Source organism: Anabrus simplex, chromosome 9 (assembly GCF_040414725.1).
Source record: "Anabrus simplex isolate iqAnaSimp1 chromosome 9, ASM4041472v1, whole genome shotgun sequence".
NCBI classification, from domain to species: domain Eukaryota; kingdom Metazoa; phylum Arthropoda; class Insecta; order Orthoptera; family Tettigoniidae; genus Anabrus; species Anabrus simplex.
The window spans coordinates 22,004,984-22,029,867 of NC_090273.1; the positions used below are offsets into that span (position 1 = coordinate 22,004,984).

Sequence of the window (24,884 nt, forward strand, 5' to 3'; positions counted from 1 at the left end):
GCTGAGCCAGAAGTGAACCTGCCAAGTTGCAGTCAGAAGGCAGTGCCTCAACCGACTGAGCCGTTTAGCCCGGCTTTATGACTCGTGCAATGATGACGTGTATTGAGTGTCCAAAGAACGCTTTCCATTTCAACATGTGTGCATATCATGAAGGTATGAACATATTATAAAAAGTGACCAATTTTGTTCTTTGAGTAATATTGTACTGAAACTGTTGATTTTTCTTTCTCTTGCCGCGACGATGTGGCAACAAAACAGTTTGCGGCTTCTACAATAAGATATTAAAAACAAACGTCTGACTGGGAAAAACAAATGTAAAAAATTTCACTGTAAACTGAAATATAAAAAATGACAGAAAAATCCGCCACCTGGAAACTGCTGCCTTTAGGCTTATATAGTTTGTAAGTTCATTATTGTTTCTGAATAATACATGCAATTTTCTTCTAAACATCCCGAAGCCTAAGAAATACCTCAGCCACGAGATAAGTCTAAATACGGAAAATGTAATTATAAATAATTAGTTTGTAACACAAAATTTCGTGATTATGAGCATGGCCCCACACAAGGGGGGCTCTTGCCCCCCCCCTTGAATTCTAAAACTTTTGATGTTCAATTGTTTAATATCATACCAGATTATTTAATAAACTGAACTTACTGACAGTCATCTAGCATCTGTCATCATAACCCCCCTCCCCCCTGGAAAAGATCCTGCGGGCGCCCATGATTATGAGCGTTCGTGCGTTGTTTCTGCTCAGTAATGTTCGCGATGGAATATCACTGAAGCTGCAATTCAGCACGTCAGGTTTTGCAGTACGTGCTTACCACTCAGCACCTATTGTTCACCTGCATGGCTTGGTGAAAGCACGTCAGCAATATTGTTATTGGAAGACAAGTTGACGTTTCCTGAATCACGTTCAGTTTTAGCTCAGGCCGAACTTCGTAAACACAACCTCTTGGGTCTCGGAAAATACGTCTTCGAGAAAGTTATCTTGAAATTATGTTTTCATATGTTACATTCCTAGGCATAGAGTTGTCATTGACTTTTCTCAAGAGGGATAATATTGGTCACATAGTTATGAATTTACTGATGAAATAAAATGCCTCAAATACTAATCAGTTATAAAGAAACATAACCATAAATTAAACAAAGTAGAATACTCTGTCTAAATTACAAATTAATATTCTCATACTTGAATGGTTATTATTATTATTATTATTATTATTATTATTATTATTATTATTATTATTATTATTTGTCCATCTGTTTGGCTGATATTTCCTTCACATGTTCCTAATTTTGCGGAGTCAAGTCGTGACCAAATTCACAAGTACAGTACTTATATGCTGGAGACCTCCGGTCTTTCAAGGCTCGATCTCTGCGCCTTATCTGTTTAGACCTTTTTGTCTGAAGTACTTGGAGGTGTTCCAATTTTTTGAAGTTCTACCAATACTTATAAATACAATAAAGAAAATTAAATCGTTTAAGACTGAAACGTATTCTGAAAAGTAAAATATCCTTCCTTAATGCTTAGGAAAGTAATTGTAGGGCGTAGATTGTAATTTAAAGAGTGAACGTGAGTAATACTAATGAATAATGAGATACTTGAGCTTGCATCACTGAAAACAATGTTCTTATATCAGGCTGAAATTTGCTCAATATTAGCATTAGGTTCACCTCCACACCCATTATGTTATGGCACATCGTTGTTCACGTACACATGTCATCGAAAAGCATTCCAATAAATTTTCTCGGCGTGGTGCTTTAATCCTATATCAGAGGGTCATTTTAAAAAACATACTTTTTTCGGTGCAGAATCACACTAAAGTTCAATGATCTGTCAACACTGCTAGTCAACTCCTGTCCTCCCCCCAGTGGAGGTGAGTCGCATTTTGCATTTTAACCACATACGAGCCTTCTTCCCATTTTTAAATTTCTGACAGTACCGGAAATCGAATCCGGGTCACCATGCTGGTAGTGCGTCTCGATCAGAAAATGTATACCTGATACAGTCTTGAGAAACAATACTTTCAGAGAAGTAAGTATGAAGTCTTTAACCTAGTTTCTTACGTCTGCCAGCACATCAGAATTACGCTGGAACTCATTCTCTTGAACGAAGATAGTCAATTTCTCGTAATAATTTAAAATTTAATTATTTTAAAACGATCCTCCGTGGCTCAGACGGCAGCGCGTCGGCCTTTCACAGCTGGATACCGTGGTTCAAATCCCGGTCACTCCATGTGATATTTGTGCTGGACAAAGCGGAGGCGGGACAGGATTTTCTCCGGGTACTCCGGTTTTCCCTGTCATCTTTCATTCCAGCAACACTCTCCATTCTCATTTCATAGCATCTATCAGTCATTAATAAATCACTTTGGGAGTGGCGACCCCATCGTACTAATATCCTATATATGCTTCATTCATTACATCCCTGTCCGACTCGTTGGCTGAATGGTCAGCGTACTGGCCTTCGGTTCAGAGGGTCCCAAGTTCGATTCCCGGCCGGATCGGGGATTTTAAACTTCATTGGTTAATTCCAATGTCTCGGGGGTTGGGCGTTTGTGCTGTCCCCAACATCCCTCCAACTCGCACACCACTTATAACACTATCCTCCACCACAATAACACGCAGTTACCTACACGTGGCAGATTCCGCCCACCCTCATCGGAGGGTCTGCCTGCACTTGGCTAGAAATAGCCACACACTGGGAAACAGGTTGTAGGTTTTCATTTTCATGTTTTAAAACGTTATCCAGCCACCTCGATCCGTACCACCAGGGTACACGAAACCGGTTGAAAAACATTCGTTTAGAACCATAACAAGTATCATCATCACAATACAATTGTTACGATAAAATAATAGCAGGAGGGTACTTTTTGTTAAACCTGGGTCATTGTTCATCAAACGTAGTAGGGTCGTTAAACTTCTAGTTCTTTGATGACACACATTTCCTGCGCTGGTGTTATGAGTATTGTAACATGTAGTGCAGTGGCCGTCCCACTAGCTACCACGCCCCGACACGCTCTTTCGTGTGTACGAGTAATTGTTAAATCACATTCCAACATGTTCATTCCTTAGGTCATGCGTTCGTCATTGCTTCAGCTCAAGGGGTGTAGACATGCGAGCACGCATATCTACAGAACGATGAGCCTTCCTTGTTCTGACCCGGCCTTGTGCTGGTTTGAAGTAGCTTGCTGTAAATGGTGTAATGACGCTTAATTCACCGGTTTCTCGCTCTAGAGAACCTCACTCAGGTACTCAATCCTTGTTGTCAGTCCCAGGTATATTGGTGTATTATAGGAAAATGTATTATCCATTTTTTTTTGTAAGTTTGCTTTCTTGTGCTGTTCTAGCATTTATTCGCGGCTCCGCCTGCGTCGACCACGTTTTGTGTATACAATCTACAGTGTCTTTTGAACTCCGTAAAAAGAAAAATCGCTAAATGCAACACAGTGATGCACCATATTTAGCTAATGCAACGAAATGGATTTGAATCAACCTTGACTGTGGGGTTAGACGAAAACTTCTGGAAGGGAAAGCAGACTAGTGTTAAAAATATGAAACTGTTTTTTCTCTGAGTTAATTTATTTGTTGCTCAGCCACAAATTATTAACTTCCAAAAATATAGAAGTTGAAATGGTATTCATTGTTCTATCATTCTTTTAAAACAGAGATCCTCAATTTGGTCCTCATGGACGAAGATGTGGCAGCGCTAAACCAAGCCTCAGTATGATCTTTCCGTACCTAGCGCAGGATTTGTACTAATAACAATGATAAAAACTTTTTGGATGACCTTTTAAATATAGGTATGTTGTCCCAGGGGCTTTTTAAAAATATAATTTTCAATGCTCTATAATATTCTTTCTAGGTATCTTAAACTATTTAGGCGGCTTAAGCTGCTGCCTTTAATTACAGATCAATATTTAATACACGGAAACCTTCCTCGGGAGATCCTCAAGGCAACAGTGAAGACCGCATAGAAGTCTGTCCAGCGATTCTCGAGTTATAAACGAACACATATAAATAGACGTTGAGTTTGTGCTCGTATGTTTGGTTATATTTCAGAAGTATGCATCTGGTGGTGATTGTTGTTTAAAATTGAAATACGAGATAATCATTTCCTCTAAATTGTAATCATAATAGAGGTCCTACCCTTTGAAGAACAAACGTATCGACAGGAAAAAGGAAAGGGCCATGAATGGCATGAAAATGATACGCATTCTAGGCCGCGCAAAGCTAATATTGTCACCGAGCAAGTGGTGCGAGGTTTGGGTGGCTATCAGACTGTATTCGAAAGATAGGGGGTTCGAACCCCACTGTCGGCAGCTCTAAATATCGTTTTCCGTGGTTCCCCATTTTCACATCAGGCAAATACTGGGGCTGTACCTTAATGAAGGCCGCGGTCGCTTCCTTCCCGCTCCTAGCCCATCTTCGCGATAAGACCTATCTGTGTCGGTGCGAGGTAAAGAATACTGTCGGGAGTCGGAAGAGAACAGGAGTTGACCAAGAGAAGTTCCGCATTGAGAAGTACTGCAGTATTCAGTGGAGGTAATGCTAGACTAAGTTAGGCGACCCGTGATGGCCTTACCACACTCTCAAAATAACCCTTGGGGATCCCCCTTTTAGTCAGATACAATGAACGTACTGGGACTTCCCATCATGCTACAGCTAGCAGTAAATCCTTGTTTTCGACCTGAAAACCATGTAGAGAAAATACGTTATAGACTACAGTTTTATCGGTTGTTTTGAATGCTGCATACAGATTTGAAAGAGAGGGATATCCGTAAAACTAGAGCAACCGATAAAGAGGCTATTGCTGTTTCAACGTTTATCTCTCTCTCCTTGTGAGAGTCGCTCGGAGAGGCTATCATGGACACTTTTAATCTAACCTAGTCTGAAGCTGATACCGAGTCTGTTGTAGCGACTTGACAGCGGTCTTATTGGAAGGACTTAATTCTTTTAAAGATGATCATCATCATCATCATGATCAGTTTAATGTTATTGTCGGCTGTGGAGGTGATGATTCCTAGAGAATAATAGAGAGAACTCATTTTGTTGACATGATCGGGACTGAAACAATAATGAGTGACGAAAACGGCAGACAGAAAAAAAAAAATGTTAGAGGGCCCCCCTCTAAAGATTCTGGCAAAGGAGTAATCACCATCTCCTGCAGCTACCTGGCTGTGTGGATCACTGGTAGAGTGTTGGCCGCCGGATCCCAAAACCGGGAAGTGTAATGTGAAAAAAGTCAATTCAGCACTTTATGAGGTATAATGTCGGCATGTAGAAGATCTTTGGTGGCACATTTGGTGTCTACCCGACAAAATTCATCAAAACTCAGCCATAGACTTCCAAGAGCAGTTTACTCTACCATCTAGTAGGCCTAGAGTAAAACAGAACATAAAGTCGACGTGGTGAGGCCATAGGTTATTATTATTACTGTATTATTTAATTAATTAATTAATTAATTAATTAATTTATTTATTTATTTATTTATTTCTTTCTTTCTTTCTTTCTTTCTTTCTTTCTTTCTTTCTTTCTTTCTTTCTTTCTTTCTTTCACTACCAACCCTGTGTAATCCTCGTGCCTGGTCAGAGAGAGGGTATTCCCATTTAGGTGGCCCTCCTCACCTCTTTGCCCCTAGGGTGCTCGACCGACAAGGGTAAATATGTGTGATTCCTACCACATCCTGGGAGCTTATTAACTTTCAAGAAAGCTAACCATATGATGTGTAGTTGGGGACAAAACATGAGTAAATCAATATGCTCATTAATACTTGCGACTCAGCTGAGAAGTAACCTCGTAAAGTGCGTTTCGATCCTGGTTCAGCTCGATGGGAGAGTGCGAAAGGATATGTGAACGTCGTAACTTTACGCCAGATAACTTGCTGACGCACATCAAGACTCTTACTAGGACATTCTTGAGTAATGAGTTTAAAACAATGTAAAGCACCATACATAAACTACGTTATTGGAAATAACTACTTTGGTGTTTATGGATAATTATGTTTGATGTAGGGATTGTTTCAGAAACGACTCGATTTAAATTCGGAACCGAGGAATATGATATATATTATCCCTAGTTTGTTAACTTAGTTGTGTAAAGGAAATGTGAAGAGATAAATACAACTTTAAAGGTTTTCGCTCTATCGAAACATTAATTATTACACCATAACGAACTTATAATTATAACATACACGTAAAAGCACTAATAAACTATTTTACAGGTAGGCCCTATGTTACAGTGTTGTGTGTGTTACAATTAGTGTATTGACTGACGGAAAACTTGTTTTAACTAAGTCGACACTGAAAAAAATGTGGCTTCCTTCTTAACAATAAAATATATGGAGATAGAAGTGCTTAATGCATAGAATTTCAAAGTATGATTGTTTTTAGTAATGGGAAACAATCCCCACTAGTTTATAAGTTTAGCCTCCTTTGGAGGCAGTGTTTCCCAGTTCAAATTTCAGATTCTGTCTCCGAACTCCATCACTGACGCTGCTATTATTTTCCTCCTCAGGGTCTGTACGGATCGCTGGACCAACGAGAAGAGTTACTCGATGACCTCCGCTCAGCGGCAGAACCTCTGGCAGCCTCTTGCGATCCTGAGGTGAGCGCCAAGATAGAGGAGGTGGTGGAACAAGCGGTGACCTCTTGGAACGACACCTGTCAGTCTTTGCGGGAGCTCTGTGATCGCTACCAGGACGCTGCTCGTCTGTGGCGCCAGTACCGTGAAGCGAGCGACTGCGTCAAGACGTGGGCCGATCAGCTTTTGGATAGCACGGCCCAGCTTACGCCTGATGAGGCGCTAAACCACGTCAAGGTAAGGCTCACACAGACTTGTTTTATGTTAAATTTGAGATACACTTTCTGCTCCATTACCATTTTTGAAATGCTGTTGAGATTTAAAAGAGGAAAAAACCGTAGTTTCTGAAAATTTATTGAACACATTTCGATTTTGCAGTCGAATGGGATTTGCAGTATAAAGATAATAATTCATTGCACATTTACATAATTCGTTTTCTTAAACGATTTAAAGACTTATACCCACTTAGAATCTCTAAAATATTCTTTCAAAATACCCCTCCCCCCTGTCTTATCGTTACAGTCCATATCAGTATCTCATTTTTAAACTACTAATTAATTTTAGAAGTTAAATCCCGTACCGGTGTATCAACAAAGATCCTAGAGTATATTGCTCAGATAAATTATTGCCATGCAAAATATTTTATGTAAATTAACTTCAGTAGTTTTTTAATATTATAATGCAGATTCATATGCAAAAAAATTAGTCACAGAAAAGGCTTCAGAACTCCCGGAATAACGTGAGACCAGATATTTAAATGCTTTGTTTAAAGGAGGGAAGCCCTGTAATAGTTTTAATCGTTGCAGGTAGCATATTATCACCTTTCTATCGTGTGCATTGAACCAGGAATTCTTATAAAGAATCTTTACAATCTGCATTAGTTAGATTAGGTAAGGTAACAGTCAGCAAAGAGAAAATTCTTACAGTACCCTTCCATTTGGTAGTTCCATAGTCAAAAGGATTTTCCCATTATCTTTTCCCCTTATCTCGAACAGGAGTAAGAGCAACCTTTACTCTCCTGCAAGTGTCACTCTCATCCAAATCTCGGATTTCCCACGACAATGACCATTCCGTGTAAGAGTCCCTAAATTCAGTGTCCCTTCAAGTGTCACAAACTCAGCAAAATAAGCAAGAAACATGACAAAAGTTGGAACATGCATGGGCGTTTACAAACATTTTTATTACTTGAGGAGGTACTTATTTTGTTAAAGTGTAAATAAGTATATCGAAAAATGCAGTTCTTTGACCCTTAAAGGTGTACCTCCTCTCTCAACTTAAAAGATGAAAATAAATACTGTGATTTTGTTTTTCCGATTAGTCACTAGAAATAGAGGATGGTATAGCTGAAATATTAGGGTCACAAATAAGTTCCCTTATTGTGATGTTAAATACGGTGTTAATATAATGATCACAACAGTCAGTTGTGATTAAGGATACACAAATTTATTGATTCATGTATTTATAAAGTAATGTTATCTACGTTGTATTTTACAACCTTACATCTCGCGATTCGAGTAGTTTTCTTCTCATCATAAAAATATTCTGCTAAATCGACACAACAAGGAATCCGTCAGTTCACACGTTATCTTCAAGTGTACTGTAGAATTACTGCCCAGTGTACGTTAAAATGGTGTTGGAATGATTCGAAATGTTCGTTATCAATTCTGATGAATAAACCCTTCGGTGAAAATGTTTGTTTACAGGTTGTCCAATAACGGCGAATTATTTTGTTTTATGATTGTACGAGGGTTAATCTTAACAATACGGCTATTTTGTCCATTCAAACGCCATACATTCGGATCAATAATGTCTTCCTAGATGTCTTAAAGATTCTTCTACTTTGCTTTATTCTGTGTTAGATTATAATCCCGTGTTAATGATACAATACAGTTTTGTGTAGATTCTATTATAATCACAACTGAACAAGATGTCTTCTTGTTTGGATAGATTTTATCTGTATCTCCTCACGTGTCATTACTTGCCGATTTGGTATTTAATTGACCAAAGTCGTGCTGCTAACATTTACTGAACGCTTCATGCGCTTAAAAGCTAAACTTAGGATAAAGATAGGGTAACTACGGCCTTTATCCATGTCGATAGCATTTAAAGAGAGAGTTGGTTACAGACGAGAGATCAACTGATGATATATATCCTCTCACAAGTTTTTGTCACTATCACATTAATGTTCCGCACAATGGATTTTCTCATGTGTACTAAGCTCGTTGCTTAAGATATATTCTAATTCTAGTTCAGTATATTCATGATCTATTGTACTGGATATCGCTGATTCTGAGATCACTTCTTGTAATTGCTGAGACAATGTAAATGGGAATTACTTGGTAAACAAGTCGTTCCAGTAGAAAACACAATTTGTAGAATTCTTGTCGATGATGATGCAATAATAATAATAATAATAATAATAATAATAATAATAATAATAATAATTGTACGACCTCAACTACTGTGTGCAAGAATTTTGATTTTACGTCTTATAGACTACATGCGAGTCATTTTTGACGTTTCGATTTTCTCTACCGGATGGCCTGGAAAGCGGAACTGTTTGGCGATGTGCGGGCGAGTGATAACTAATTTTAGCGGGTAAACACCAGATGTGTCCTCAGGGATATTTTACATACGGTACCGACATCATACGACATTGTCTATTTTTTCACCCTTCAAAAATCCGACTACTGCCAGGTTAGAACCTACAATGTGATGCGGAGGCCGATGGCGACGCTCTACTATTGATCCACAGAGTTTCAAGTAAATTCGCAAGGGTTGTGGTTTTGTTTTCCTGATTTTATGAGATATGGTATTGGTGAGAAAGTCTGGCAGTTTTCGGAGTGAGATCGGAACTGCAGACCGAGAAGGGTACAGCCAGAGTTAAACCGATCGTAGCCCTGTTTCCGTCGAAACCGTCTATTGTTGGAAATGACTTAATGGTCCCGGATTAGCCAATTGTGTAAGAGACGCGAAATAGAGAGGAGTGTCGTCGTACCTATTTGTAGCGATATGAGATGATCACACCGCAACATGCTATGCTGCCCCTAAGAACGAGAACAAGACGTAGGTGTCAGTTGGTGAGAGTACACACCACTCATGATATCTAGAATACTTTGATCTTTAATTGAAACATTTATTTCTATAATGTTGTTTATTTTATTGAGATTGTAGATCACATATCTCTGTTAAGAGTAAATATTAGGAAAGCAAGCTACAACTTACCAATCACATCCTAAGATTTTAAACTTATAATACCAAAATTGTGAATAGCATTGTACTGTCACAAAGGAATCATGAATCATAAATTCCTCACCAAATGTAAGACTCTTAAAACAGTTAGCATGTTATTTAATTAATAATTACAGTTACAGAAATATAGAAAGAACTAAGCCATTTTCATAAAGTGTGATTCTAGGTTAGATGTCTTGTGTTCTTTCACAGAAGACCAGAAAGCTTCAGTTTCTGATTTGACAATATAATGTACTGTGTTTGAATATAAGCCATCTCAGGTGGAGCACATTCTTTTTTATTTGGAGACTCTGTGAAAGTTAATTTATGTTCACCGGAATAAGTGTCTTGGACAGCAGAAGCGGATTTTTGAAAAGAGAGTGAAAATCTTTCTATTGCCCTTCTTATTGGTACCGAAGTCTGTTTACTCCTTATTAGAAACGAGTTCGAATGTTTGACGGCTACTCTTTTCATTTGTGAAATAATAATAATAATAATAATAATAATAATAATAATAATAATAATAATAATAATAATAATAATAATCGTATGGCCTCAGCAGGCATTTTTGTTTGACGCCATTGTCGGTGCCTCCATGTCAGTTTTGCCGTTCCGTTCTTTTACCAGATGGCATTAGCGTTAAGTTTCAGTTATTTTTGTCTCGTAAGTGCCAAATATGTCACCAGAGACCTTCTACAGGCAGACATCGTACGACATGGATTGTAGAAGGGACCCTTGTTTCGCCCGTCGAAAATCAGACTACCTCTGTCGGGTCTGAACCCGCAATCTTGAGATCCGGAGGCAGAACTATACCACTCATCCGCAGAGGGAGCTGTTGACTGTTTCTTTGAAGTGTCATTGAGTATCCCCCTGACGGAAGGAAGAAAGTGCAGATATTGGCTAAAGAATAATTAGGAGTGCTAGTAAAAGCTAGAAAATTGTCCGGCTGCTTGTCTCAGTGGTCAGCGTCGAGGCCGCGGATTCAGAGATCCCAGGGTTCAATTCCTGCCTGAGTCGTGTATTTTAACTGCGTCAGGGACTCGGGGACAGTGTGTTTGTGGTTATCCCAAAACACAGCACAACACACCACACTACGAACCTCTGCAGAAACACGCAGTGTTGTTATTGTTTTACGCCGCACCGACAAAACACAGGTCTTATTACGACGATGGGACAGGACTGGGAAGGAAGTGACCGTGGTTCGAACCCCACTGCCGGCAGCCCTGAAGACGGTTTTCCGTGGTTTCTCCATTTTCACACCAGGCAAATGCTGGGGTTGTACCCTAAATTAAGGCCACCGGGCGAGTTGGGTGTCCGGTTGGGGGCGCGCAGCTGTAAGCTTGTATCCGGGAGATAGAGTTCGAACCCCACTGTCGGCAGCCCTGAAGATGGTTTACCGTCGTTTCCCATTTTCACACCAGGCAAATGATGGGGCTGTACCTTAATTAAGGCCACGGCCGCTTCCTTCCCATTCCTAGACCTTTACTGTCCCATCGTCGCCATAAGACCTATCTGTGTCTGTGTGACGTAAAAAAAAATCCCTCCCACTCCTAGGTCTTTCCTATTCCATCGTCGCCACAAGACCTATCTGTGTTGGTGCGACGTAAAGCAAATCGTAATATATATGTATAATAAGACCACGGCCGCTTCTTTCCCATTCGTATCCCATCGTCGCCATAAGAACTGTCTGTGTCGGTTCGACAAAAAGCTAACTGTAAAAAAAGAAAAAAAGAAAAAGAAAAACGATCGTGGCCTTAATTAAGGTCAGCACCAATATTTGCCTGGTGTGAACATGGGAAACCTCGGAAAACTATCGTCAGGGCTGCCGACAGTGGGGTTCGAACCCACAGTCTTCTGAATTCAAGTTCACAGCTTCCTTACACTATACCGTGTAGCCAACTCGTTCGATACATGCAATAGTGTATTCCTTCCCTCCGCACAGAATTTCGTTAGGAAGAGCATTGAGTGTGTGTATATGCATGCGGTTGGGGTGCTCGAACGCTACTCAGGACTTCTGTTGAAGTTGTTATGTAAGTTGCTACAGATGCCGGGGAGGGTTTCCTAAATACTTATAAAAATAAGAAGATCCATGTAGCTGTAGAGGATGAAGTAGATGTAGGTCAGAGGGGGTGTCGGAGGCTGTGGTCCAGGGACCCCGCCCCGATCAATGTTCCTCGGCGCTCAGCTCCCCGCTTGCACAGTCTGGTTATGGGTAGCATCGGTAGTGGAGGTCTCGAGGTACGTGTGTGACTTTATCTGCCATATTGTTGTGTTTTTTATTAAGCGCATCACAACGAGCGGCAACGGAGTGTTTTGATTCGAATGGTCTGCGTGTGATTGAATTGAGAGGGCGTTGTTCGGTATGGCAACAGCGTGTGGCGAAATGTAAATCCATATTGTGTGAACGAAACTGTGCTACCCTTTCGATCATGCCAAATAATAATTTTGTGTAGTGACATAGAAAATGTTACTTCGTTAGGAAGTGAACGTAATAGAAGCAGTTTATTTCCTTATATTAAAAACGCTGTATTAGTTTCTTATTTAGTTTCTTCTTCTGACCTTCTCCCCAATTTATTGGGGTAGGCATTTGGAGTCGGGTACCGGTTTTACGGCTGGATGCTCTTCCTGACGCTAATCCTCGGTAGAGGGAAGTTTTCACTGTTGCGTGTTTCTGTGATTGTTGCTAGCGTGGTGTAGATGAAGAGAAGTGTGTTACGATATCACAAATACCCAGTCCCCGAGCCAGAGGAATAAACCATGCGCAGTTAAAATCCACGGCCCGCCGCGAATCAAGATCGAGGTCTTCTGAACCGACGTTCTGTACGCTTAACTGACCATTCAACGAGCCGGTTCTTTATACAGTGCTGCCAAGTTTATTTCTGCGTAATATAACAATATTGCGTCTATCCCTAGTTCTACACTCCATGATGATGGAAGTGGATTGAGTGTTAAAAGAATAAGCACTGCGATTGTTCTGATTTTTTATTAAGAAATAATATTCATATTCTGATAGCGAAACAATATAGCTTTTTTTTAGGGAGACAGTAATTCTCAGAAGTCAGATAATTGAACCTTGGCGCTGTTCCAACGGGACATTTTTCTTTTTTTCCCCCAACTTCCTCCAGATAATTTTGGAACCTGCAACTTACTTAAGAATGTTTCTAGGAAGACTGAAATAAACAGAGGAAACTCGAAGTTTCTTGTTCTTGGGTAGAATTGATCGCGGCGTACGTACTGTTTTCTGCACATCTCGTCATTCGGTCAATAAAAGTTAATGGTTTGATAAACAATAAGTAACTATTTATAATTCAAGGATGTGATTTGATATGTACCGCAGATACTGTATTGTCTAGTTTATTACTTTTAATTTTAAAATCTGTATAGTTGAGACTTTTGCCAGTAGCTAATTGATAAACCGTCTACCATCACTGCTGCTGAATTACATCTTCCCAATTCTAGTTCCAAAATGAATATATAGGATGATTCAAAACAGCACCGCCGATGCTTAGTATGTTTTAAGGAACGCCAAACTGATCATATTTCAAGAGGGGGATCAATAGTCCTAAATGCATAATTTGGGCGCTATGGGCCGTTCAAATTTGACTTCGGATATAATGGTTGTCGTGTGTTCCGTATTTTGTCAAACTTCCTCCAGCCCAACACCAGAAATATACGTTCTTTCAAAGATTCTCGTTTCTTGCGATTGTACTAATAGCCGTTCTTTATCCCTTACTGAAATATCATATCGTTGTTTGGTACTGTATTCATAGGAATTACATGTCCTTAGGAAATAAAATTTGACGATCATGTAAATAAATTATTTTAAGCTAGTACAACTGAAAGCATACGAATGTCCACTGGTGTGTTGAAACTTGAATGGGCTGCTTCTTATAGTAATCATAGGGTAAAAGGAGGGAATCTTCACGTTCCTTTATTGTTAGGAATGGTGTTTGTATAACGTTAGTAAAATTCCATTTTGTCATTTTATCATACTTTAGAATGGTGGAATATGACATTCTTTTAATTTTAGGTTGCCATCAGTCGTTCTTCATCGGAATAGAATCAGTTTTTATCGAAACTTCAGGTAAACAGTTAATTTGGAGATACAATAATTACGCTGACTAGCGGAAGTCTGCTGATAACATTATTCAAGAAGAGTATTATAATTTACTGCACGTTGTGCAGGTTGAAGCTGTCAGCAGGCTGCATGTTTACTGAGTGGGAAAACAGGAAGGCTCTGTTCTGCAACTAAAAAGTACCCATACCAAGTAAATTGTGAAGTTTTTTTCAAATAAATTCCTAATTATGTCGTTTTTTGGTGCTAAAGTAATTGTACCTTTATATTCGTGATTAGAATAGTAGGCTCTCGAACGTCGTTTCCAACCGTTTTACAGTTTCTGGGCCAAGTATATAGGCTACCAGTTTGTTTTCTTGAGAAGAGTAGACGTTGTGATTGTTGTTGTAAGAGCAGGTTCAATCAGGCAATCATCCCCTCTTAACCCTAATTAGGGGAAACAAGTGAAAGAATTACAACCCTTCAAATAATGAGGATGTCGGGAAAAGTTACTTACGGCGTGAAAATGACACCCGACGCTTCGCAAACCTAATATCGTCTAGTTCTTAAAAGGCGTAAACTGAACTGAAATTCATTAGGCTGTTGAGTATTAGAACTTTTCTAGTTTCTGTCAAGTGCTGCTTCATGCCTCTTTCTTCATGGTGTTAGAACTAGCCGTTAGGAAGATACACTCGAAGGGCATAGAGCATGAATGGATTTTTAAGAATCGTAACTAAGTAACCGGTTCTGGGGGAAATAAACCAAGAAAGCTGAACATTTTATTATCTGATTCGACTTACTGGACATGTGCATGTAGGATAGTAAAATAGGAAATGTTCATGTTGAACGTATCTAGATTCATAAAGCACTGCTTAAAGGAAGTCTATTTCATTGTACGAACGGGAAATTGGCAAATCTCGCACCTGGCTTTAGTGGAAGTTGCACGAAGGGACGATTCGCCCATCAGAGGGACTGCAATTGTGCAGCATTTTTTGCACACTTCAGTTGATGGGGAATGATTTTTTCTCATGTCCAGAGAATCGAGAGAAACTCTCTAATGAACATCTCTGGAGGATCATCACCGCCATAACAACTGCAGGTGCTATGAGAAAGCTGAGAAGCTGAAACACCATTGTGACGGAACTAAGCTTTCGTTCCCTCGACGTAAGCTGGCTGACTGGTGACTTGAACATCTCGTTTGGAGCACCTTTCCCATTGGGAATACGAGGACCTCAACAATGTTCAGGAAACTGTACCCATAACCTGATGTGTCATGTAGGATTGATTGGTGTGGGTGACTGGAATGCGGCGTGTACTCAGCCTCGTGTAAAACAAATTATACGAGACATTCGTTGAAATTCAGTTCTTGACCATTCTAGAATTTTTTCTGTGACTTTCTCTAACTCTTCTTCAGATGGATACCAGAATGGCGCCTAGAATATATACCACGATCGCTTCGTTCTCAATCAATTATAAATTACACTCAAATACAAACACCGCTGTAACAAAGGTTATCACAGTGACGTCATGCATATCAATTTCGAGGAGCTCTCAAGTCCCTCACGGAAACAACATAGGTTCTTATTAAATTAGTACAGAAGAGGCTGAACATCGAGGAATGTGAGCAATTAGTCATTACAAAGGACACGTGAGTATTAATCTAAGGTTAGTGATCAGAAGATTGGAATGTGGTATCTATCTCGCCTTAGCAGAGCTCGATTCAGATTAATTCTCGTCCAAGAAAGAAAGTCTCTCTCAATCGGAGGCCGCTTTACGCCAGCAAAGCTGTCCTCCTAGACAGGCGAACAAATGACTGCGGGAACTATTTATAGCGGCTTGAGGGGGTTGAAGGGTGAAGTCATTGGTGTTTCCATATTTTGTTCATTTCCTGTGCGGCAGCTGGCATTTTTCTCGTCGTGCACTGTCTAGACAAATAATTTAGGTATTTCAACTCCTCAAAGGTGTAGTTTAGATATCGGAAGTATTTCGAGTAGAGAGCAGCTCTGGGAACCAAGCCCAGTATATTTTTGGAAAGCTTGTATTTTCCGAAAACATACGGTTCTTAAAATTCGTAACGCTACCTTCTACACTGATTCTTTAATCCTGAAATGAAAGATATAACTTAAACAGAAATGTGTGTCGGATAGTAATTTTGGTCTAGCGGCCATGTGTTTGTCAGCCAGGTTCATCTACTGATCTTCGAGTCAGGAACTTTTTATTTATTTACAACTTGCTTTACGTCGCACAGACACAGATAGGTCTTACGGCGACGATGGGACAGGAAAGGGCTAGTAGTAGGAAGGGAGCGGCCGTGGTCTTAATTAAGGTACAGCACCAGCATTTGCCTGGTGTGAAAATGGGAAACCACGGAAAACCATCTTCAGGGCTGCCGACAGTGGGGCTCGAACCCACTATCTCCCAAATACTGGATACTGGCCGCACTTGAGCGACTGCAGCTATCGAGCTCGGTAGAGTCAGGAACCAAAGTCTGCAACTAATTTATACAGCCGACGAGACAAGGTGTTTTTAAACAGTTCGAACCCCACTGTCACCAGCCCTGAAGATGGTTTTCCGTGGTTTCCCATTTGCACACCAAGCTGTACGTTAAGGCCACGGTCCCTTCTTTCCCACTCCTAGCCCTTTCGTATTCGTATCCCATCGTCGCCATAAGAGCTATCTGTGTCGGTTCGACGTAAAGCAGCTTGTAAGAAAGTTTTTAAACAACAAAAATAAAATACAAGCGAATTATTGTTTTAGCGTTAAAAACATGATTTCGATTCTTTTAGCGGCTCTGTGTAAATGAAACTAGATCAGTGTGATACTGATTTTCACGTCGCACGAACTATTTTTACCGTGGTTCAAATCCCGGTCACTCCATGTGAGATTTGTGTTGGACAAAGCGGAGGCGAGACAGGTTTTTCTCCGGGTACTCCGGTTTTCCCTGTCATCTTTCATTCCAGCAACACTCTCCATTATCATTTCGTAGCATTTATCAGTCATTAATATCACCTTGGAGTGGCGACCCCATTGTAATAATAGCCTATATGGTTCATTCATTACATCCCTGACCCGGTCAAAGACTGGAAGACATGTTGTAGGTTTTCGTTTTTTCGTTCCTTCTAAACAGCTGCTTAAGAGACGTTTCAAAAGTTACAGTATATAGAACAGGAAGTTGAAATGCGATAATCTGAAGTGAGTTCGGATCCTTGACACACATGTTTGTTTTCGGAACTGATTCGTGCCGTATTGTGAAACAAGGCCGGGAAAAGGATTTCTGCACATAGGCCTAACGTTAGGACAAGCTACCTGAAATAATAGGTAGGCTGCTAATGCTTATTATAGGGTGTACACTGTTGGCGTGGCTGCCTTAAATTGAAGCGCTAGTGACTGATATCTCAACGGATCAGCTCAATAACAGGTAATGCACAACCTGTAATAATTCTATTCGATAGGTTTCCCAGCCTAATACCGTCATAGATTCGAAGGAAATGAAAGTATCTAGTAAAAGTAGGATTAGCAATTGATAGGTTTATAATTTAGTAGAGAATGAAGCTAGGTATCAACAATGACCGGAATTGTTACAGATTTCATCGCAAGTTAGGATTTAATTTAATAATTGTTATCATTCGTTTTAACCTCACCTCTACTGAACAGGCGCTCCTAGTTCTGGCTCTTAATATGCATCTATCCCTGTAAATTACTGAAAAAATAAAAGTAAACTTTCTTTTTACTTATAGGTTCCTAGTAATAGGTTCCACAAACTCATTAAGAACTGATGTAAAGAAAAATTATCGTCTTATAATATGCCACACAGGACCATGCTAGAAATTCTATATTTGTGTATATGGTCTGGAGACACAAAGTGTTAGTAAGCAGAAGTCGGCTGGTAAGAACATAGTGGATTTCATGGTCGCCATTCTCAAACTTAACATTATATGAACATTCTTGTAGTTGACGTTGTTTATAAAAATAAAGTGCATCACTTCATGCGGAGTGACTCCTCGGGATTGCCAGTTGTAGTACTCATTAACTTCGACCAGCTGGCGGGATGGGTGTATACTACTAATGTTCCTCAGCGAGAGCGACTACATCATCCACGAGAACAAGTTACTTGCGTCATTCTGCTCGCTTTATTTGTGGCCAGACTTTTTCTTAATTACATTACGTATTTCTCTCGATTAGCATACAGATTGCGCTTTGGCAAGGACCACACCTCGAGAGATATGAACGTAACTGCTTCCTTCATTCTTGAACAGTAGTCTACCAATGACATCTTGACTCAAAATTTAGTTGACATCAAACGTATATTGTGCGCTCCCTCTTTTGTCTTCTTTTTTCATTGGTTTTTAGGAGACCAAGACGTCCTGAAGTTCAACTCTCAAGTATCTAAAAGACAAATATGATTGACTATTCGAAATATAGTTCCTGGAAATTATCTAATAGATGGACTCGACTTTTTTTATTATACTTAAATGCTACGGCTCAACTTCAGACATCACAATAAAGAGTAGCGATACACTGTCAAAAGTACGAACTGCAGGAAGTGTTCAAAGTGACGTCCCTCAACTCTCAAACACGTTTGGCACCTCCTAAAAAGTTTACTCGGCGAATCTTAGCCTATGAGATGTACGATATAAACGTGCTGAAGTTGTTGGCGTACACATTTTTTTCAACACCCCACTCCACAGTTGTGTTTCCTTTTGAAACGGAATCACCACAACCAGGTAATAATCACAGGGATTTAAATCGGGGGATCAAGCAGGCCAGTTAACCACGCGATCGCAGAAAACCTCCCTTGCGACTACCAGGGACCGATTAGCTGAGTGTAGCTTATCTTGCATGAAGTGACCATCATGCCTTTCTTTATCCATCTGCTATTGGAAGACTGGTCTCAGAATGTGGTTTGTGTATCCATTAGCTTTATAGTTTCATGGAAAAACGCAGGCCATCTAATTTGGGAGAACTTACCGCACACCAAAGTTTAACGTTCATTTGTTACAGTATATACTGTACTTTCACTGAACTAAGAACATGCATAAGGAAACTACACTGCCAAAATAAACGTATCAATACTAGAATGATGGCAACGGTACTAAACTCATATCGAAGTCAATAAGGCGACTTCATTTATCAGTCTCGCATATTAAGATTAGGGTAAGGTGGTAGATTTTCGATCAAATTTTAATTAATTGTGCACTCACACTTCATTTGCGGTATTATCAACATTCTTTTACATTGAAAATGAAGTAGTACTATCTGAAACAATGACACACATTATAATAATAGTATTTAAATAAATCCTCGTTATAAAAATTGTACGAAACAGAAGAGCCTGTTTTTGATCGCAATTGTACCGCTGGTGGTGCAATTTTGATAACACACATTTTCCATACTAAAAAGTCTCTTCCCTTTTCCCCCAACACATATTTCATGATGCCACGCATTGCAGTCCTCACATTGAAACCATGGTCCTCTTATCAGGTAATTCTCACAGTTATAATCCGGATGAGAAAATCCACACGGGTTGTCTTTCGAATGCTCTCGTTGAGATGTATCATCTTGAAGATATGTTGTGCTTGACATGTAAGTTATCTTTTGATTTATATTTGTGCTATTGCCACTCATAAAGGTATTTTTTAAAACTTAAAAATTTGAAAATGCTGACCTGATATTAAATGGGATGAAGATATTACCTTTAACATTTCTGGCGTTGATTACCGTACTTTTCAGGCGATGGTAAGATATGTTTCATAGATTTTTCGGGTGATGCAGTCCTTGTTGCATTAAAAGTTGACGTTGAAGAAGTTTCCATAATGGTTGAATTATCTGGTGTTGAATTAGTTCTGAATTGCAGTCAATCATTACATTCGGCGACAGGATGATGATCCATTTGGGGTTGATTGTTTGAAGGAGTCGCAGGAATTTTAGGCAAGGGTTTGTTTCTTCGATAACCAACTGACTGAAGGTCAGTGAATGTGCGTAATTGACCATTTCATATAAGCTTTCTTCTCTGACCTTCTGTGCGGCATCTATAGTGAGAAAAATGCAAACATTTAGTATCGAAATTGTACCATTCCATCTGATCGAAAATGTACCGCATGTACTTCAACAATGGATCCATCAACTATTTACAGAGAAATACAAAAGATAGTGCTTGCAGTATCATACTCCCGTCTTGGCGTTATTATAAATAGCACTTTACACTTCAAGTAAAGGACATAGAGCTTAGCTAAGATAGCTTCAAATTTATAACAACGTGAAATGCAGTGAAGCATCGCTCACCTTGCAATGTAAAATCGGCAGTTTCTTGAAAATTAATAGAAACAGATGTGTTATTTTTCACATTCACAAAGAAGCTGCTTCACTCTTCGCACAGCGGGCCACACGTAAGTGGTACTAACATTGAAGAATGAAATACAGCGGGTTTTCTAAATTTGATCGGGATTGTACTTACATCGAAATTGTACCACTCTACCCTACATCACCCCGCTCATCTGTCGGTCTGAGGTCGCAGATCACTTCGCTACCGGAACTGAACTAGCATCGCGCCTACCATGCACAACTTTAAAATACTCTGTACCATACGGAGGGTTAGAATAAGACACACACACGCTCTCTCTCTCTCTGTCTCTTTGAAATAATGGCTTTTAATGAATGTGTTTGGCTAGCTGTTCGATCACCCGAAATACCGAAGTGCATAGAGAAGAGAGTAGGACGGTTGCAAGTTTTGTCGTATATCTTTACTAAGAGAGACAGATTTAGATTATGTGGGCATAAATTCCACATTGATTTTTAATAGCAACAATACTGTCTTGGAAGACGTTTATAATTCACTTGTTTTACACCTTCTCCCCCCCCTCCCCCCATTTAAAGCAATTGCTACTCCTATCTGAAATCTAGGCCAAAATAATTCGAGCTGGCGCTCTTCCATAAATACCACTATCGGACAAGTTCTTCAGACAGTTTGTCCACGTCGATGGACTGATAATAATAGTAAAGTTTGGCAGGTATTATAAGTGAATGATAATTTCACAATGGTGATTTATATACATCGTACATTTTCTAATTTCCAATTCAAAAGAGGAATAAAATTGCCATTCCTTTCTTTTTCTTTTCGTACCTTTGTGGGACTGATCATTTTGATGGATTTACACTTCATTTTATTTCCGTGATCTGTTGATTGTCAAAGATTAGGGGGCCTTCTTCTTCTTCTTCTTCTTCTTCTTCTTCTACTACTACTACTACAGTAATAGTAAGACTGGAATCGTATACCCTCAGCTACCAGGAGCAGGCATTTTGATCTGACGTCATTTAGGCCGCCTGCGTGTCAGTTTCGACGTTTCGATTTACTCTACCAGATGGCAGAGAAGCGGGTCTCTGTTGGCTGATCTATGACTGCGTTTTGTTTAATTTTGTCAGGTAAACACCCAATGTGCCACCAGAGCGTTTACACGCCGATATCGTACGACATGCAGTGCCGACTGGACTTTCGTCCGCCCTTCAAAAATTCATCCGCCTTTGGCGGATTTGAACCAGCGATCTCACATATTCTACCATCGATCCACAGAGGGTACTGACGTGCGCTCGCTGTAACCACCACCACAGACCGCGAAGCTATATCTTAAGTTCCGCAGCACAATCTTCCGGGAAGGAACCACAGATGATAAGAATCCAGTGCAAGTATGTGCAATACTATACATTGTGAAAAACTGACACACATTTGAATATTTGATGCTGAATTCTTTATTTTGTGCGTACGCAAATATTTTCTCTATTCACGTAGACCGAAGTTGAGAATGAATCACAAGGTCGGCGGATGCAGAGTGGGACTCGACGCACAAGTGGCCACGGCTGATCCATGATTCGACTGCTCTGCACTCCGACCGGCCAACCGAGCAGAAGAGGGGTGGCTACGGCTCTACAGTGGCTCTACGCCTCTGTTTTCGGGAGACGGAGAAGGGCTGGTCCCCACCATCTGCTCTGCACTAAGGCGAATTCAGGGATAGTTCTAGTGTAGGCAACGACCGCCAACCCTCTCACCTTCTCCGCGCATCTCCTTCTCTGATACAAATCTCCTAGCCTGAGAGACGGCGTCACCGTTGATCGTGTATTCGAAAGTAATTTTCATCATCAATCACTAATGATCTGCATTTAGGGCAGTCGCCCAGGTGACAGATTCCCTATCTGTTGTTTTCCTAGCCTTTTCTTAAATGATTTCAAAGAAATTGGAAATTTATTGTGAACATCTCCGGTGGTAAGTTATTCCAATACCTAACTCCCCTTCCTATAAACGAATATTTGTCCCAATTTGTCCTCTTGAATTCCAACTTTATCTTCTTATTGTGATCTTTCCTAATTTTAAAGGCACCACTCAAACTTATTCATCTACTGATGTCCTCCCACGCCATCTCTCCACTGACAGCTCGGAACATGCCACTTAGTCGCGCAGTTCGTCTCCTTTCTTCCAAGTCTTCCCAGCCCAAACTTTGCAACATTTTTGTAACGCTACTCTTTTGTCGGAAATCGCCCAGAACAAATCGAGCTGCTTTTCTTTAGATTTTTTCCAGTTCTTGAAGCAAGTAATCTTGGCGTGGGTCCCATACACTGGAACTATACTCCAGTTGGGGTCTTACCAGAGACTTATATGCTCTCTCCTTTACATCCTTACTACAACCCCTAAATACCCTCATAACCATGTGCAGAGATCTATACCCTTTATTTACAATCATATTTATGTGATTACCCCAATGAAGATCTTTCCTATTAATACCTAGGTATTTACAATGATCCCCAAAGGGAACTTTCATCCCATCAACGCAGTAATTAAAACTGAGAGGACTTTTCCTATTTGTGAAACTCATAACCTGACTTTTAACCCCGTTTATCATCATACCTTTGCCTACTGTCCATCTCACAACATTATCAGTGTCATTTTGCAGTTGCTCACAATCTTGTAACTTATTACTCTGCACAGAATAACATCATATGCAAAAAGCCTTATCTCTGATTCCACTTCTTTATTCATATCATTTATATATATAAGAAAACATAAAGGTCCGATAATACTGCCTTGAGTAATTTCCCTCTTAATTATTACAGGACAGATAAAACTTCGCCTACTCGAAATCTCTGAGTTCTGTTTTCTAGAAACAGAGCCACCCATTCAGTCATTCTTTTGTCAAGTCCAAATTGCACTCATTTTTGCCCGTAGTCTCCCATGATCTACCCTATCAAATGTCTTAGACAGGTCAATTGCGATACAGTCCAATTGACCTCCTGAATCCAGGATATCTGCTAGGAGGTCCACCACCCCCTTCAGAGAAGGAATGAAAACAGTAGTAGTAGTAGTAGTAGTGAATGAATCAGGTTGTACTGGCGTCGCTAGCTCTGTTTATCATATTATTTCCCCGTGTACTTTGGGATATAAACAGGAAAGTACAACGGATGCGGAAATACCCTGTTAAGACTGAATACTGTCGAGAGTATGGGCGAGAAGTTTGTGAACCATTACTTTACCAATCCTGTATTTAAAAAAAAAAATAGAATGTGGCAACACATTGTTTTTCGTATGAATAATGGCTCGGCAATAGATCAGTATCATCCGGGGTGAAAATTCACTAGGATGTTTTTTTAAATATCTGAACGGCATGTATTTTTAACTTAGAACGCATGCTCTTCTCGTATTCCTAATTATGAAGTCAATAGTTCGACATTCCGAATGTACACGCACTCCTAATCTCAGTGGTACTCTCATAGTCACTTAGTGCTTAATTTCTAACATACGTATTGATACGGTAAAGAATCTTTAAGAAAGTTTCCGTCTTCTGGCTTCTCTTAGGACCACTAACAATTCAATGAACGTGAAAAGCATAATACCGTTTCTTACATTGCCATTTGAAAATAAAACGGATCTTGCAATTTTATTTCGGAAGGTTATAAATAAAATGTATTCCGTAGACCAACAGGTCGTTCAGTATGAGTTTAGAATTTACTTCTCGTGAAACTTGACATCTGTCACCCCTAGTCCTTGGATCTAAAACTGATCAGGGTCTGATTATTTGTTTTTACGCGAAAAGTCCTACGAATTTTGAATAATGATTATATATTTGTTGACGTATGTTCAAAGATTTTAGAAAATATCTATCACCAGCCTTCAGCTAGAGTGAGATTGAGTACCGCCCTCCGGATCCCAAGGTCGTGGGTTCAAATCTGGCAGAGGTGATCGTACGATATCTGCATGTAAAAGATCTCTGATGACGCATTTGGTGTTTATTGGGCAAAAATAAGAACTCAGAAACTCAGCCATAGATCCCCCAACAGAGATCCTATTCTCTGTCATCTTGTTGAGTAAAACAGAACATCGAAACTGGCACGCAGGCAGCCTAGATGGCGCAGAATAAAAATGCCTGCACTCGGTAGCTGAGGCTATATTATTATTATTATTATTATTATTATTATTAATGATAATGTGTGCATTGGACAAATATAATAAACGAGTGGAATAGGCAATATTTTATCACGAAAGACCGTAGCACGGGAGGAGGTACCGTATGCAAGGATTGACGCTGATTCTTCCGCACAAGACTGCTGTTTTTGTGTCAGAAAGTGAACAGAATATGAGAGGCTTAAGGAGTACTCTCATTATTATAGGGCGAAGATTGTCACGTTCTTCCGTTCTCATTGATGGGCTGTTACCTTCCATTGTAAACTCTTAAGCCTTTCATCATCCATAAGTTACATGTGACAAATGTTGAAGAATGACTTGAATATTGCATTTAAGCGGTCCGTCTATTCAATACATATATAATTTATTAAATTAACATGAACAATTCACATCAATTTTATTGACAATATGACTTTGGAACTTTAATAAAGTTTACAAATATTTTATTTTAAATGACCTTGTTTATAGAAGTGTATTTTTATTTGTCTTACCAATCTATTAATGTAATTTTTATATCTCATGTATTATGTAATTTATTCTAGCTGATGATCTCCTTTAGGGGAAGGAACATG

General features: G+C 39.7%; 1 protein-coding gene across 2 annotated transcripts in view; it reads left to right on the plus strand.

Annotated features, from left to right (window-relative positions):
* The window catches only part of LOC136881123 (muscle-specific protein 300 kDa), a 169,078-nt gene that overhangs the window by 82,209 nt on the left and 61,985 nt on the right, over nt 1-24,884 (plus strand). For both annotated transcript variants that reach the window (XM_067153770.2, XM_067153771.2), the window contains exon 11: nt 6,518-6,820. In XM_067153770.2, the coding sequence (XP_067009871.2) occupies nt 6,518-6,820 (303 nt within the window). The remainder of the gene's footprint in view (nt 1-6,517; nt 6,821-24,884) is intronic.